Source organism: Ornithodoros turicata, chromosome 2 (genome assembly GCF_037126465.1).
Source record: "Ornithodoros turicata isolate Travis chromosome 2, ASM3712646v1, whole genome shotgun sequence".
NCBI lineage: Eukaryota > Metazoa > Arthropoda > Arachnida > Ixodida > Argasidae > Ornithodoros > Ornithodoros turicata.
Window position 1 is genome coordinate 141,783,839 of NC_088202.1, and position 16,429 is coordinate 141,800,267.

General features: G+C 42.0%; 2 protein-coding genes across 2 annotated transcripts in view; one reads left to right on the top strand and one right to left on the bottom strand.

Annotated features, from left to right (window-relative positions):
• Nucleotides 1-110: 110 nt before the first annotated feature.
• Nucleotides 111-8,214, bottom strand: LOC135386247 (3'-5' ssDNA/RNA exonuclease TatD-like). Its single transcript, XM_064616055.1, has 4 exons — nt 7,913-8,214; nt 5,510-5,670; nt 4,404-4,587; nt 111-3,798 (listed from the first exon to the last, which is right to left on the bottom strand). Exons 1-4 carry the CDS (start codon nt 8,190-8,192, stop codon nt 3,482-3,484), a joined length of 942 nt encoding a protein of 313 aa, XP_064472125.1. The 5' UTR covers nt 8,193-8,214; the 3' UTR covers nt 111-3,481.
• Nucleotides 8,215-8,400: 186 nt separating this feature from the next.
• Nucleotides 8,401-16,429, top strand: part of LOC135386246 (extended synaptotagmin-2-like) — a 38,827-nt gene continuing 30,798 nt past the window's right edge. Inside the window, exons 1-3 of the mRNA XM_064616054.1 lie at nt 8,401-8,899; nt 16,089-16,130; nt 16,269-16,406. Of these exons, the coding sequence (XP_064472124.1) occupies nt 8,621-8,899; nt 16,089-16,130; nt 16,269-16,406 (459 nt within the window). The 5' untranslated portion in view covers nt 8,401-8,620. The remainder of the gene's footprint in view (nt 8,900-16,088; nt 16,131-16,268; nt 16,407-16,429) is intronic.

Here is a 16,429-nt window from a genome sequence, read left to right on the forward strand (position 1 = left end):
GTGGTAGTTGAGGTGCCGGGGACAGGCACTACATTTTGCGCTTTCTCGAACCTATGTGTGAGGACAAGCTTGCTGTGCAAGGAAGAAATGAAAAGCACCCCAATGCCCTATAAAAACTGTAAAATGGGAATTATTTTTTTAATCACTCTTACTTTTTCAAAACAATCCATGTGAGGTATCTTCTCGAGGAGAATGTTTTTATTAAACCAGCCATTAAATACTCGTGGCCACGTGACATAAAATCTTCCAAACATTGTTGCACAACAAACAAAAAATAGATGACATTCTTCTAAGATGTGTGTTCTTCATAAAAGCTTTCACTCTTTCTCGGCACATCAGCACACTGAATAGGTTTTGCAGTTCTACGACATGTTCTGAAATTGCAGCTTCTGAATCATGTCTGCTAGCTGCATGTGCTCACATAAAGGCACACTGCAAAACCTTGAGATTAACATTTCACAACACAAGCACATCAACATCAACTTTGAGCACTTCATAAATAGAAGGCACTTGAGAAGGTATAAATATGAGGCACAAGTTGGCATTCCATTTGAAAGACAAAGCCTTACACAAAAGCTATTCCACTATTCACGCTAACAACATTAAATAGAGCTGCACACACTGATGGTACGCAACGTATCAGTTATTGTACCATCAGAACGCGTAACGCGGATTAATTATTTGACTGATTTGTGATTAGTGTAACAATAATCTTTTAAGTGCGTCGCGGCACTTTGCCAAAGTTACGGTGGACAAAAGTTCTACAGCAAATGCAGTAATAGACGCATATAAAATCAGCACCGTGAATAGCTCATCCAGCTGCAGGGAGGTAAAACTAATTCACCACGAACTGAAGTGGAGACATGTCGATAAGCACCTTGGCAATATGTGCAGCTGCTTTAGGTTTCGCTGCACTCTATTGCACTGTTAGGTTAGCTGCGGTCTAGTAAAGACCGTAGTTTGCAAGGAGTATATATATATTGAGAAAGCCCGTTAAAACTCAGGAGATGGATGTCATTAGTAAGAAAGTTCACGGTGAATCCAGGTAAAGTAGTATTAGGCAAATAATGCTAGTTGACATTCGTAATGAGACACACACGTACTGATCTGTCTCCAAATTCCTCAGAGTTGTCAGTTAAGTATGTGGAACTGATCCAATTAAGTTTCACAGTCCGATTAAGCTTCAGTGCATTTGAGAATGTGGTCATCAATGAGAAACATCAAACCCTGAAATTACAACACCAAGCGCAGGAAGGATGACATAGAAATGCAAATGTCTGTTTGTGTAGCCCTTACTGCAGCCGGTGTTGTTAACGTCTGCCCACCGACCACTTCATTGGTGAACGATATTCTACCACGCTAATGTTACCGTAGTCGAATAATTAAGGCACACTCAGCTTGGGCGCCCAATGTTGTTGCTTCTCCCCGCATATTAATTCAAGATTCCAACAATGCTTACCCGAACTCTTTGGAAAGGAATGGTAGTTAAGTGTACCCTGACGGTTGAAATCCATATCTTGTCCCCTCCAAATTATCGCACCCTGTTTATAGGACTACATTTTTTTTTTGTAAAAAATGTGTGGTAGTTATGCAAGTGCATAGGTATTCTGTCAAGAACAGTCACACTGTATGCAAGTACTGCATCACATTCAACAGTATTCAAAGAAGCACATGAGTATCATATCCACCGGCATCATATCATCACATCATATATCAGTTCACCAATCGACAATGTCTTTTACATCTGTATCACTAAACGTATGTTTCGGAGGGCATTTATTATTCGACTTTGGTTTCGGCCCGTGCACAAAAAAAAATCCTGTTTTGCAGGTAAAGGTAATTCAGGTGACTTAGGCACTATACTGCATTGTCTGCCGAGAGTAGGTTAGATTACTCTCATATTAGATATATACATTCATAATAGACAAACTTAGATTAGCTTCAAGAGGCCAGATAACTCTCAAGATTTGAACTGAATTTAATTATTTTATTTACTGTTTGTGCTGGTGGACTGTGGGTCAAAAGGTCATAAGGCCTGACGTTTTAGTGTAACCTCACTATAGAAACAGACTGAATTCAATGCAGGTGTGGTTGTTTCCAGCAAAAAGATTCACCGTAGTATTTCACTATATGTGTGATTACCCATGAGTAGTATGCACTGTGCAAGCAAAAGCTCTAGGTTCAGGCGAACCCAAACACTTTTTCATTTCCAGTTTCACTGTTTCATGGGAACGCAAGGGCCCCGTGGAACACGGGGTGTGGGTGTACACAGGGACAAGCCTGCAACACTTAATAGTGACCACAGTATTGACACTGCTGTTCTGATTAGTGGGCAAGACCCCTGTATGGAAACCTAGAAATGCAGGCAAGAAACTACTCAGCAAAGGAAAAAGGAAGGCTCTAAATAAAATAAAAGCAAGGCGTTCAAAGTGCTACTCACTCATCTTCGAGCTATGTCCATCATGTCGGAGCACTCTGAAGTACCCTGCACAATTGCAAAAACAGAATTTTCTTTGCCCTCCTTTTTTTCTTCCCCATCTACTTTGCTTATTGGTATAACAATTCTTCAAAAAGCTGCAAAATTTCTTTGGTGTTTTGAACATTTTTTTCTTGATCGTGGCTCAATCTCTTTAAACTCGTGTTCAACTTAAGAAAGAAAAGAAATCTAGTCCGTCAGCTACATATGCCATTGGTTGATAAGGAGACTCATTAGTGCGCCAAGATAAATACTGCAGCGCCACCACACAGCGCAGTGTCATGTGGCCAGTCTTAACAGCGAATACGGACCAACAGCGCCAACAGCAAGCGTGAGATCTCTGCCCACTCTGTGCCCAGCCATCCTATCTGTGTCGCGGTAATATTTTGAAAGGTGGCGGACTAGATTTCTTTTCCTTCTTAAGTTGAACACAACTATAGTACAGCAGAATGAAATCCTAGATAAGACACAAAAAAAAGTACATGACAACAACCCGACACTGGAAAAAGCAAAGGACACGTCTCGAGTTGCACCTCTCAAAGACCATTCTGTACGTTTCTCAATAAGGCTACGTCCTAATTTCAGGAGAAAAGAACAGGCAACCCTGTGCAGAGTGTTCCCACTCTCACGAGGGGCCCTCTAACCGTGTATTCGCACGAGCGACATTTCCCCCAGAAGCGGAAGATGCGAAAAGCGTCATAGCTTTCTGCTGTCAGCGTCTGCGTGAGCGCGAGCGCTAAACGTAATATTCCGTAGCCAGACAAAATATTCCGTAGCAGACGACAGAAAAACACGATGACGGTGTCGTCTGCTAAACGTGCAGCACGCCACTCCCAATATTCCGCACCGTACGAATGCTCACGTAACACAGGGGCGGAACTTCGCCCCTGTAAGCAGTGCTCTTGCTTTTTCTTCTACTAGAATATTCCGTGAAGATGTCACTCGTGTGAATACACTGTAAGAGTCGTTCCCACGAGAAGAAGAAGGACGTTGTAAAAACGTCCTTCAGTCTAAACCAAAAATCTTGAGTGCTGTGTAGGTGCACTTGAGGGCCAAGTCCTGCGGCGGAACGCCCAGAAATGCCGCCGTCAGTTCTAGCGTTGCAGGCAGAGAACAGGGCTCATTCCGCTGGAAGGAGCAGTAGCGTTCGAGGAGTCGAAGGGAGGTGGCGCTGACGGCGCCTCGCACTTCGGGAGTAAGTTTTGCGCCACGAGGATTGGGACACATGAAAGGACAGTCCGTTTCCAATAGGATGCGGTCTAGAGGTACCAGGCCTTTCTCCAGGGCCTCTCGAAGACCACCTTTGTCTTTCCAGATGTATCCTGTTTGAACGTGGATTAAACGTTGTAAAGCTGGCTCGGTCATGGTGTGTTAGGTTCAGCTTAGGTTCAAACATTCCTATACAGGTTAGGTTCTAACAGGTCAATCTACAATACCACTCGAATGTGAGCTCTAGCTTGAGAGAAACACAGCATCAATTTCTGCCTCACAATATTCCACTAATAATTATTTATATTTAGTAATTCTATTTAAATTTTAAATCTTACTTTCACTTTATAATTTAACTGCCATGTATGTTGTACTGGTCTGATGTATTGTGCCTCAATGGTTTCTGCTGATAAAAATCATGTGCCACTAACCATCTGTAATTTTAGCAACATTGCTATTTACTTGTGCATCCAAGTACAGGGAATTTGTTGTATTCTTGGTGCCGGTATTCTCTGGGCGCAGAAAAATGTGAACAGTGTTTTACCAAAAGGGTGAGACCCTACGCGCACAGAATAGGCCGCATTGTGAAAATAAGTTTGTAAAAAGTGTACATTGTGCAAAAATGTGCACCTAACAGTACCCATCCTACATGTTGCAAGCTCTGCGTTTTATCATGTTCAGCAGAATGGTAGAGTGAGAAAAAAAAAAAGTCACATACCAGTAATCCCAAGGCAAAGACCCAAGCTAACGTACTTCTTTGCTTGCTCGGGCGAACCAGTGAAGCAGTGAATCACCGTCGGAGGCAATCGTTCCCGGAACTTTTCCAAGATGGCGACCATATCGTTGAAGGCTTCCCTTTCGTGGAGTATGAGTGGCTTTTTCAATTCACACGCGAGGTTCACCTGTACAGATTCATGAGCAATGAGACAACGGCTCGTGCTGTGCAAGTGTACATAGTCACAAGCTCTTGTACAGCCTGGGCTGCTAACGCATGATGAGTACATCTAATGCATCTGCATCACGGTCACTTTATGCGCAGGTATGACTGATGCACAGTTGCATCTGCATCAATTTAAGCACGCAAGATCCCATATTATCGTTATGCACATTTCGGGCAGATCTGATTTTTAATTTCAACATTATTATATTATTATAATCGCATTATTATACGAAGTATCATAACAACTAGATTTAGGTTAGGTTAGGTTAGGTTAGGTTAGGTTAGATTTCTACAGTAACTTTATTTTGATAGCAACAGATAAGGTCATTCAGATAGCATAAGATAATTTGTTGTTTCAGTCTGTGAGCAGGGAAAGGTGTAGTGATAAACGATGCTCCTATAATCTACCCTTCTCACCTTGGAGTTTTCAAGAAGTTAGGCATACATTTTATCGTTTTAAGAGTCAGGCTGCAATTTACATCATATAACTGGATTACTAATGCTGTACTTAATCCTGTACTAATACTATATTTTTCTGTAACCATAATTTCACTGAATGCCAACCTAGACATGTATTGTGACATGAAAATTAATGTAGCAGACCTTGTATGTAGATCTTGTATACATGAAGTATGTGCAATACACAGTCACAAATACATAATATGCATGGACATTAGCTGCTGTTTCGAAACCATGTTTACAATACTCTGTGCAACACCACAGTGCATGTCTACGCTATTGTGCAAATGTAAACCTGCTACATGGTATAAGAATATGTAGGTGTTTTAAGATTAGGAATTGAGCAAAGCCTGTGGATATCCATCAAAATCTCCATATTCTTAACCTTCCAATCTCCAGGTAGGTTCTATCAATCTGCTGCTCACTTGTGCTTCGAGGACCTCAAGTTGGGTATCCCGTGGTGAGAAGTCTTTATTGAAGTCGAGGCCACATTCACCGATTGCCACACATTCAGGATTGGCTGCAGTCTCTCGTAATGTGTCGATCGTGTCGTCCTCCCAGGATTTGGCGTCGTGAGGGTGGATTCCTGAGCGGGGACAAACCGAGATAAACAACAACAGCCAGACCTGTAGTTCTGCGTGGAATGGACTGAGTATCACTCCACGTAACAGTATGTTAGTAAGTGAGATAACCCTTAAAATGACACACGAGGCTGATACTTAGGGTTCCGAGCTTTCAGAGTGTTCATTTTGGAAAATTCAGGGGGTGTTTCATCTGAGTTTTCCACTTTTCCAAAATTCAGTTTTTTCTGCATTTTAAAAAGTCCGAAAAAGAAATACACTGATTTCTGAGTATTTTGGCGCAGTCGTCGCAGAGCTGATGGTGGTCCGACAAACTTTGCAAATGACAACATCATTATCACCTCCCGAAACCTCGAAGTTCTCCTTGCGTAGTCTTCCGGAAGCATGAGTTTCTGTGGCATTGTGAACAGTGCCCAGGCTTAAAAGGCTTAAAATGAGTATCAGCTGTGATGAACACAGAGCTGTTCCATGCCAAACTAGCCCAGTGCCTAGGGCCAAGTAGAGTTACTGGGGTCGAGGATGCATAGAACAGATGGGACGAGTGTGTGTACTACGCTCCTTTGCTCCTTTTGGACCATTCATGTGTCCAGCAACCCTGAAGGAGGCTACCACTTCTGACCCTTTCTTTTTTGTTGTTGTTGTTGTTGTGGGTCAGTTTGAGGTTGAAAAGTAGGTGTGGAAGAAGGGGGACAAAGGAAGAAAGAAACGGCAAAACCGTAACACATGGGTGTTGGAAAAAATCTGAGTTTATTGGATGAATCCGATTTTTTTGCACACAAAAATAAACGTCGGAGGGAGTTTATCGGATAAATTCGAAAAGTTGGAAGCCTACTGATACTGTACACATGGCACCAGTTTAACCAAGGGGTGCATCAGCGTCACATTCGTACACAGGATCTCCTAATTAAAATGCACCAAGATTTTAAAAAGGCAGAACTCTCTACTCTAATCGAAACCAACTGCATGTTGTTAGCAATTGCGTATCATAGTCCCCGGTATTTCTTTTGTTGTCACAAATTCGTTAATGTAAGACTAATTAGCTAACATTTAGAATACTGGCTTAAGGGCCGAGGTGTCAGGTTGTACGGCGTCTTAAGAAACACCCAACCAATGTGTTTCTAACGAGGTATGCTTTGTATGGCCTTTTGTTCTGGCCCACAATGAAAGCTTGTACTAGTACTTTTTTTTAATTATAACAAATACCACGTGACAACATGCCCATGCACTCTTTCAGATGTGTTCTGAGAGAACGAAACTGTAGATCGCTTTCCAGTTAAGTTGGCTTCATTTGTCTGAAGTGCTGTCTCTTTTTCAAAACCTTACTGTATGTTAGTTAAGACATCATAATTAATATATTATATATATATGATATTTATAAAATGTATTTGTGAGTTTCATTGTGTACTGTATTATGAATTTCATTGTAAAGGTGAATAATGCGCTTTTAGCGCACCTACTTTTCGCCCTACTATTACTATTATCTTGCATTTTTATCAGAGTTAATGGTACAGATGATGTTTAATGAGTAACATTGATAATGCATCTCTGCTGCACTGTTGTAGGGGAAGAGCCTCGTTAAGCCACATTTTGTATCTTTCTGCTCTTCTCCATTTCACATTGTGAATAAAGCATCATCATCATCATCATCATTATTACATTGGACAAAAACATAATCCCCATGAAAATATTCCAACAGATATATTCGAGCCTCACTATATGCCAAAATGTGTGTGCTTCTCAATCAAATAAGTGCTAAGCGCACTTATTCAAAATAAAATAGTTCGAAAAAATAACAAAAACATGTGCACTTCGGTCTTTCTCGTTCGTGCCACTGCATCTGTTTGTCAACATAAGACTTAATTTCTGGGCGGAGCCATTTTCTTGATGATGCACAGAACAAAGTTCGGATATTACACTGATATGATAACGATGCATCGATATGATACCAATGATATAACGATGTACTGATATTACGATCTTCATCGAAATCGTTATAAGCGGATTTCACGGCTGTACTACTTAACTTTGTTGCCCGCAGACAAAAGCCACGGCACTTGATTGATGCATTCATGACGTCATGCTGAGGTCTAGTACTGTCTACGCCGTATGTTTGTTTGAAGGCCTCACTCTCGCACTTTGAACATGAGTCACACCGGTCACACCTCAGGCACGGCTATCGTGACTACTCCTTGCTTCGATCAAGAGGGTCCTTTGCATCAAAACAAAAGATGTCGCAGAAATACTTACCAGCAGCGCAGTACAGCGTCCCAGGAAACATACGTGTCAATCTCAGTGCTTCTTTCGTTGTATGCACAGAAGTGCCCACGACTATCATCTTTTTAACGCCAGCTTCTTTCGCTCGCTGCACAACAGCGTCCAAGTCTCTCGTGTATTTTTTGTTAACTAGATTTGCACATATGTCTATAAGTATATAATTTTCGCTCAAATGTTGTACGGCTGCCTCAGTGTCGTCATTAATTGATAAATTTTGGAGCAGCTGATCACCAGACGAATTTTTGGACGCCATGACACTGAGATAGCGATGACCATTGATACATAGAAGATAAACAAGGTCACAGCATAGCCACTATTCAGCTGTCAGAAATTCTCTGTATTCGTAATATTTTGATATTTCAGGTAATGAAGCTTCTAAACTTTATTATTGTTCTAAATCTCGTAACTTTAACCTTTAACCCTTAGTTCCCATTGCCCCTCCCCTAGCCAAGCCGGCCAAGTCAATCCATTACAAAACCTATGGTTCTCGTTTACTTGCACTTGCAGCTGCTTTGCACTCCGTGTTTTGTGACCAACATTTCAACCGCGTTGCCTTTTTGACTCAACACTATTGAGTAGCAGGACATCGCACCGGTGCACTGAGACTACTTTGTGTTATATTGTGTCTCCAACGACACCCGTGTTATTGCACAAGCGCATACTTTCACGAAACGGCACGCCATGACCTCGGACGATGTTGCAGAGAAGAAAATTCAGAAGTCCGTCCTGCGGACGACAGTCGGCTCCTTGGTTTACAACTTCATGAAAGGCGTAGTTATTGCTGGAAGTATCTATTTCATGGGATGGATGAACCTGAGCCCTGCCTGGCTGCTCATGGGAGTGGCATCATATGTCGCCCAGAAGAACTACATTGACCAGAAGAAACTGCGGTACAGCATCACCAACGCTGAACAGGAGAAACAGTCCATTTTAGCGACAATTGAAGACCTGCCTGCATGGGTGAGTTTGTGTGGTGTTTTCTGAGTGAGTGTGGTGTGAATGCGCGAGGTAACTGTTGCGCGCGGTGCGTCGTAGAGCTGTCCTGCGCGCCAGGTGCGTTAATGATTAATGACATTACGACTGCCCGCCTGCAAGAATGCGGGTGTCGCCTGCGAACTACTAATAGTATGCGTACGTGCAGGTAAACAGCAAAGGCGCAAAAAAAGAAATATTGATGCTCTATAACGCTGTTAAATTGCAGACGAGGCTGCCTTATTTACACATGCAGGTTCTCCAAAAGTGTCACATTTCTAATCCCTTATAAAGAAAAAAGAAATCGATATAAAAGTGCTTATTATATGTCAAAACCTGTGGCAGACATTAGCTCGAAACTTATCGGGGAAAGAAATATACCCTTTCTGAAAAAAACAAATACTGACTCAAAGATTTTTCCTTTCGTTTCTTCCATTGTTTCGCTTTACTGCTATGGCTAAATTTTGCTAGTGTACAAAAGTTGCGGGTATTCGGTAAAGTTTTTTGGCAAGACATAATTGTGCCCCTCGAGCTGTTAAATTCTGCTTAGTGTATTCTTGGTTTCTCCTTCAATCTTAATGTGTTCATCACACGACATGCCTCGTAAGCACAGTTTTCACACCAAAGCTGGGTTTCACCCCGGCCGAGAGTGGTAGCAAATGTGCAGAAGGTAAACATTGCTCCCAGCACCATGCGTCAGAGATTTCCGGCACACATTAAAAGAACCGTTGATGGTCGAAATTCTCTGCATTCCTGACCTGTGCCATGTGCAGCATGTAGATACACAAGTGTGGGCGGACTCACCTTACGTATAAATCTACTCCCAATTGAACCTCTCTATGCAATAAGGGGTTAAGTAAACAAATCCCAAACCAAGAAAACTTCTAATGAATATTTGGTAAGGTAATTGCAGCTGGTGTACCTCAAATAACACAAATGCAAAATGTGTACCCTACATGTATGTGTCTACTCTACCATCCTGTCCTGTTATACCATCGTTTTTGTTGTGTGACTTAGCGGAAATTTAACTAAAGCAAGGAGCATGATTTCTACCCTTTTTTAATATACTATAGCACTGCATGTACACAGTTTTGGTGCAGAAAAAAAAAAAAAAAGAAGAAGAGAGATTACAAGTCAGACTTTGATGGCTGAACAATGGTGATGCCAGGTAGGACGTTGTTGTAGGTGTTGGGTAAAGAGCACCCAAAGCAAAAAGGAGACCCCACATCCGTACAGTACAAGTTCTGTCATGTTTCGAGTCATGTTTCCGTTCCTGTGCAGGGAGCTGAACGGCATAGCTTTGTCACTCTAGGCATACCGCGTTGAAAGATGAAAGTCACTGAAAAGGTTAGCCAGCTGTAGGGATCTAACCCACATCTTCTGGATTGCCGGTCCAGGGCTCTACCAATTGAGCTAAGCTAACACGCCTCTCCAGTGACTTTCGGGGTGCGTCATCTGAAGGGACGACAAACCAGCCACTCACTCTCACTCACCCTCCTTTCACTCTTACATTTTTGCTCACTCATACACACATTCATACGACGGAAATTGACGCAAGCGGCACCTGTTGAACAAGAGTTAAACTGATTTTCTGAGGCTGGAACAACATAGAAGGGACAGATACAACGATGAAAGATGAATCCAGAAGGGCAATCCAGAAGATGTGGGTTCGATCCCTACAGCTGGCTAACCTTTTCAGTGACTTTCATCTTTCATCGTTGATTTCTTAGGCAATTTGAGGCTTTGTTTGTATCTGTCCCTTCTATGTTGTTCCAGCCTCAGAACATCAGTTAATCTCTTGTACCGCGTTTGATCGGCCAACAAACACCTGTTGTAGGCGAGCATCCGAAACGATTACTCATTTTAAAACAGCTGAGCAGTCATCCTTCTGAACCAGCAGCTTCAGCAGTAAATGCATCTGTCTGGCAGCCTGAATTGATTCGCATTGCACGTTGACATTTTATTGTTATCTGGGATTCATGGTATATCAGAAGATGAAGCAGGCAGTAGCATATTCTCGCCTTCAAGAGGACGTTTCCAGAGATAAGGAGAGAGAAACCACACGGAAAATTCTCAAACTGAGCACAAGACTTAATGATGCAATCCACTATACAGGGTACGAAGCTCTCCTAATGGATGAAACCAAGAGCATGTTGTCAGAGCATGTGTTGAAGCTGATAGTCAGTTTTTTTTTTTTTTTTGCCAGTTAGCTAATTACAATCAATGACGATCGACCGGTTAGAAGCACGAATAATTTAATTACGAATAATAATTGAATTATGAGGCTTTCGTGCAGTAGTCTGCACCACAAGAAGTGCAGACTACTGCGCGAAAGCCTCATAATTCAATTATTCATGCTTCTAACTGGTTAATCGTCATTCTTTTTACCTTATCTCGCGGACTTATCATTTACTTTTTATGTACGAGTATTCTAATTACAATTAGTTAACTAACTTTTTAACTAGTGACTTGAGAGCCACAGTGTCACTGAACGGGTTGTGGAGTTGAGACATCTACAATTTAGGTATCCCCAACGCGGTACCCTTTACGGGTACCTTTGTTTCCTGGCAAAAAAGAGCCAAGTGACTGCCTGCTTGAGTGTTCCTTTCGGAATGCTCTCACACACTTGCTAGAGCAACGATATCTGCCTTATCTCTACATGCTGTGCCAGACAGGGCTTGTTGTCACTTTGTTTGTTGTGACTGCTGTTTATTCAAAGGCTAACATTAATTTTAATTCATTAATTGTTCCCAGAGTGTGGTGGAGCTGGAGCAAAAAGCTACCAGTGTAGCTTTGTGAAGGCCCGGGTGTCCTTCGATGCAGCGACAATTGAATGACACACAGCAGTACCAATTCTAGCGACATTATGAAATAGCATTAACAACAAAGTAAGGATATGATAATAATATAATGAACACGTAACAAATCTGCACACATCTCTCTGCCGCCACCAAAACAATGACTTTGAAGTGTTTGTTTGAGGGCATATCGACATTAGTGAAAAAAGCCGAATGTGTTTATTAATCGCGGTAGTTAGGTGGACCAGCTCTGTCCGCTGTAAGTTGTTCAGGCTGTTGGGTACGCCCATGCACAATACCTCTCCTAGTATGATACTAGCTTCTTTGTTCTTGCATAAAACCAACAAGTGACAGGAATTGTTTGTTACTAAAAATTTAAGATAGATGTCCTATAAGTGCACAAGCTTTTATATTTAAGAAGTTCGCTTGCTGGTACTATTTGGTACTGTCGAAAAAGTCCCTTAGTGTTCGCGTGGCTCTGAATATTTGCAATGACGCGCAAGAATCGCTTCTGAATTGTTTCAATGGGCTGAAGACTATATACAGAGTTGTGGAACCCCGTACTAGGTGACAGTAATTGAATAGCCGCAGGAAAAGTGCATTATACACGGTTATTTCGACATGACAGGGCAATGCGCTTCTAAACCTATGGATCTTGCCTGTAGCACTTGCAAGCCTAGAGGAGGGAAGATGGACGTGTTTGTCCCAAGATAACATTTCCGGATTGTGTACACCCAGGAATGTTACGTTATCAGTGACATGGACACCAAACCCTGTCTGGCAGTGCATGTAGAGGTAGCAAACGCATGAGGGTGTTCCAAGAGCACTACGTAGATGCGCTACTCTATTAAATTTTACTGGCTCTTTTTTTTTTTGCAGGCAAATGTCTCAACTTCCTCTACATCCTGTCCATTGACACTTTCGCTCTCAAGATGCTACTTAAAAAGTTATCTAATTGATTGTGATTAATTAGCTAAGTAGCATAAACTAAAAAAATACTGGCTGTCAGCTTCGGCGAGTCTTAACAACATGAATTTGGTTTCATCCACGAAGCTAGCTTCGTTCTTTTTTTCTATTTTATTTGTTTGTTTAGCTTTGCGATCGTTACGTGGGGCACCCTGTATATTTAAAAACCTCTGATGCAGAGGAAGAGGAATAAGTGAGGTCTTGCTTATGCAATTTCCACATGTGGCTATCTCAATTGATACCCTGAGAAGTCTCCACCAAGTAGCCCCTTCTTTGCACAAAATGTGGGTTTCTGAGACGAGGGGTCGACAATTGTTGCAGTTCTCCTTTCAATTGTGCAACGTCTGAATCCACTTAACATAGTAGTTGTCTTCGATTTGTCAAAAAGTGCAAGGGGCACTGTAAAGGAGTGTAAACGAAGTGCGCAGCAAGTGCTGCCCTTGTGGAAAGTACGCTAGAGCCCAATCAAATAGAAAAGTGCTGGCCTCAGATCCTCAGATTGTTTGTTAAAAACGTCCGCACTTTAATGCAACTTTTGAGCGACTGTTGTATTAATTGACAAGAGGAGGAAATGAAGGCCAGTCTTAACAAAATTGACTGTCAGTGTGTACCAGATAAGACGTTGCCACCAACCATAGCTACCCCGTTCACCTTATTATCACGACGGTGCACGAAATGACCCACGGACATCAGAGGAGGTGAAGCCTGTTTGTGAGCTTGTGCTGCACTCCCGTGGCAATACTTTATTCTATTTTAATGGTCCACTGCAGTGATAAGGTCGCACCCCTGCTTTATCAAGCGTGGGTCGCTTTATCAAGCGCCGCAGAAGCAGCACTCTCGTCTCGGAACCGGACCCGTATTGTTCTGCTCAGAGGAGACCGCCATTCAATTCTGCGACGTCTAGTGACACCCCTGGCTTCCCGCCAACGGACAACCGACATTCTTCCCCCCTCTATGTTGAACAGAGTTGATCCCACGCTCGCTTTCCGCATGCCACGAAACACATCTCGTCAGGATGCTGCATTAATCCACCGCATGCGCCTCGATGTGGCCTTTACAGCCCAGTGGCGTTACCGCTTGAGACAAATTGATTCTCCCACCTGCTGCCACTGTGGTGCTCTTGAGGATCTGGAGCACATTCTTCTTCATTGCCCTCACTACGAACCTTCCCGAACCACACTCTCCGCGTCTCTTCCTCAGCTGGACTCTCGCCCTTTCTCCCTACCGAAATTGCTTGGTCCCTGGCCCAATCCAGCCCAGCAACGTTCTGCGCTCAAAGCTCTTCTGACATTTCTGGACACCATCGGACTTCGATCGTTATTGTAAAGGGGCTCGTTATTTTATTCCCCCCATTCCACCAAGCACTGGGGTAGAGTATCGCCTGTTGCGATGAAACTCCCCACTCTCCAAGGCCGAAAATAAAGTTGTTGTTGTTGTTCAAGCATGGGAACTTGCAACGTTCGCACTACGCAGTTATAAACCACAAGTACTATTACCTAAGGTGAGCTCCACATGACAGAAACACATAAACGTCCAAACATTCTTGCATATGCAACTTTTTCCTGGGATATTTGAATTTCAGCAATATACGTATTATTTTTATCTAAGAAACTAAAGAAATCTATGCAATAAGCTTACAGCTGCTACTTTTACGTCTATGTAATAACATTGTTCTCCAATCAGTGCAAAGTTAGGTTATGCTTTAAAAGTGATAAGGCCCTCGTGCCGGGAAACAAATAAAAGGACGACACAACACACAGGATAGACTGACGAACAAGGATTTTTTATTGACAAAACCTGCTTCTTAAATACGCTTTTAAAGTATGAAGTACCGAACAGCCCAATTTTTAACCATTTTCAATGTTTTGTTAGGTTATGGATGTTCAGAGTTCAAATTGTAGTCTATGCAATTTTGAAAAAAAAAAAAGAAAAATGGTGCCGGAATAACTGGAGTGTTTTCGTGCCCTCTACTGTCCAAAAAGGAGTCATAATGATGGGTAGGATTATGATATCATACATTTTGATTGACACGCACATGCTCGCAGTCAGCAGTCACAGTGACTTTAGCAGAAGAAGGCTATATTTCTTTATCACTCCCATTTCAAGGCTTCAAGGCCACATGAAGTTTTACTGCAGCACCATCAAAGAGTGCAAGTCGTATGATGCAGCTGTAGGTGTTGCATTAGTTACCCAAAATAGAATGTGGAACGGCTCGTAAAGCAGCCACAACAGCCTTATTAGCTCAGCGCGCACCTCGACAGTTAGAGAGAAGGCCTTGCAACAATTGTTCTGCCTGTTTGTGCAGTTTATGGCAAAGTGCTATACTAATCCAGAAATGGAAGATAGACCAAAAAGCCAGGGGATATCGTGAGGAAAACTTACGCACACTGGCTTAACGCAACAATGAAACAAAATGTAATATGACAGAAATGGAACGTTCTGCATTTGTGTGTAGGTATTCCTTTCGGTACAAGTTTTGCTGCTGTAATACTTTTTGTTACGTTGTAAGATCAGTTCTGGGCATGCTTAATACTCTATGTTACTTTATATTATTACATCATTTTCTATCTTTTTTGCATCTATTTCTGTTCATTATAACAGTTTAATAATAAGCAATTTTAACTCAACTTCTGAAAAATTACGTGGGATTTAATTTGAAAGTTATATCATTCTGGCATTTCTGCCATGAATACTCAAGTGCGAGTTCATTTCTGACTCTGTGGCAAAGTTATAAATTGAAGAAAGTGACACTCTGGGCCAAAGAAATCATTTTTATTTTACTTTGTATTATCAATAAATTTCGCTCAAAGACTGGACACAAAAAATATAAATGCTGTCACTGAAAGTTTGCAACACCTCTATCAGCTTTGAACGAACCCACAAAAACACAAAAAATCACGATTTTGGATTCTCCACGAATAAAGTGACGAAGATTGAAGGCAACACAGTCTCAGGGTTTTGAGTATGGATGTCCATCACCACCAGCTCGCCTACGTCCTCACTGTTCTATCTGTTGATTCATGTTGTTGGGTACATCCTAGCTCCAGTGTTAGCTGAAAAGAATCATTTATCATTGGGTAGTAGTATCCTCCATTGTAGACCAGATAAACGATGTGGGGATATCAGATAATGAAAGGAGTGGCCCACTCTCTTTGTGTGGCCTCTAAGGCCGCTCGAAGGTAAGCTAAATAAATAAATAAACTATGCATCGATAAACAATGTATTGTGCAATTTTACAAGGTGATTTTGATTGGTCAGGCTGACACAGAAAAGTGGGATGACAGGGATGAAGGAAAAAACAAGATCTCACATTGCCATATGTACATAACTGATTGTCTAAGCTTATGGAATAGCATTGTGTAAACTTAACTGACTGTACGTGACAAGCAAACCACATTTCTTCTTCCGCGCAGGTGTTTTTTCCGGATACAGAAAGAGCGGAATGGGTCAATAAGGTGAGCCTCTGAGACCTTTGTTTCAGTGTTCATGTTATGAGAAGTTATTGCCTCCTATTTATTCATCAATTGCTCCTTTATTTATTCATTTTTCATCATTATTGGGCATTATTAGGCATGTGTCATTTGTACGTCCAGATATTGGGTCAGTTCTGGCCTTATGTGGGAGATTATGTGAAGGACCTCATCACTGAATCCATTGAACCCAGCATCCGATCCTCTCTGCCGGCGTACCTACAGAGCTTTAAGTTCGAGCGCATCGATCTGGGAGACCAAGTGAGCCTAAAATTTGTGTGGAT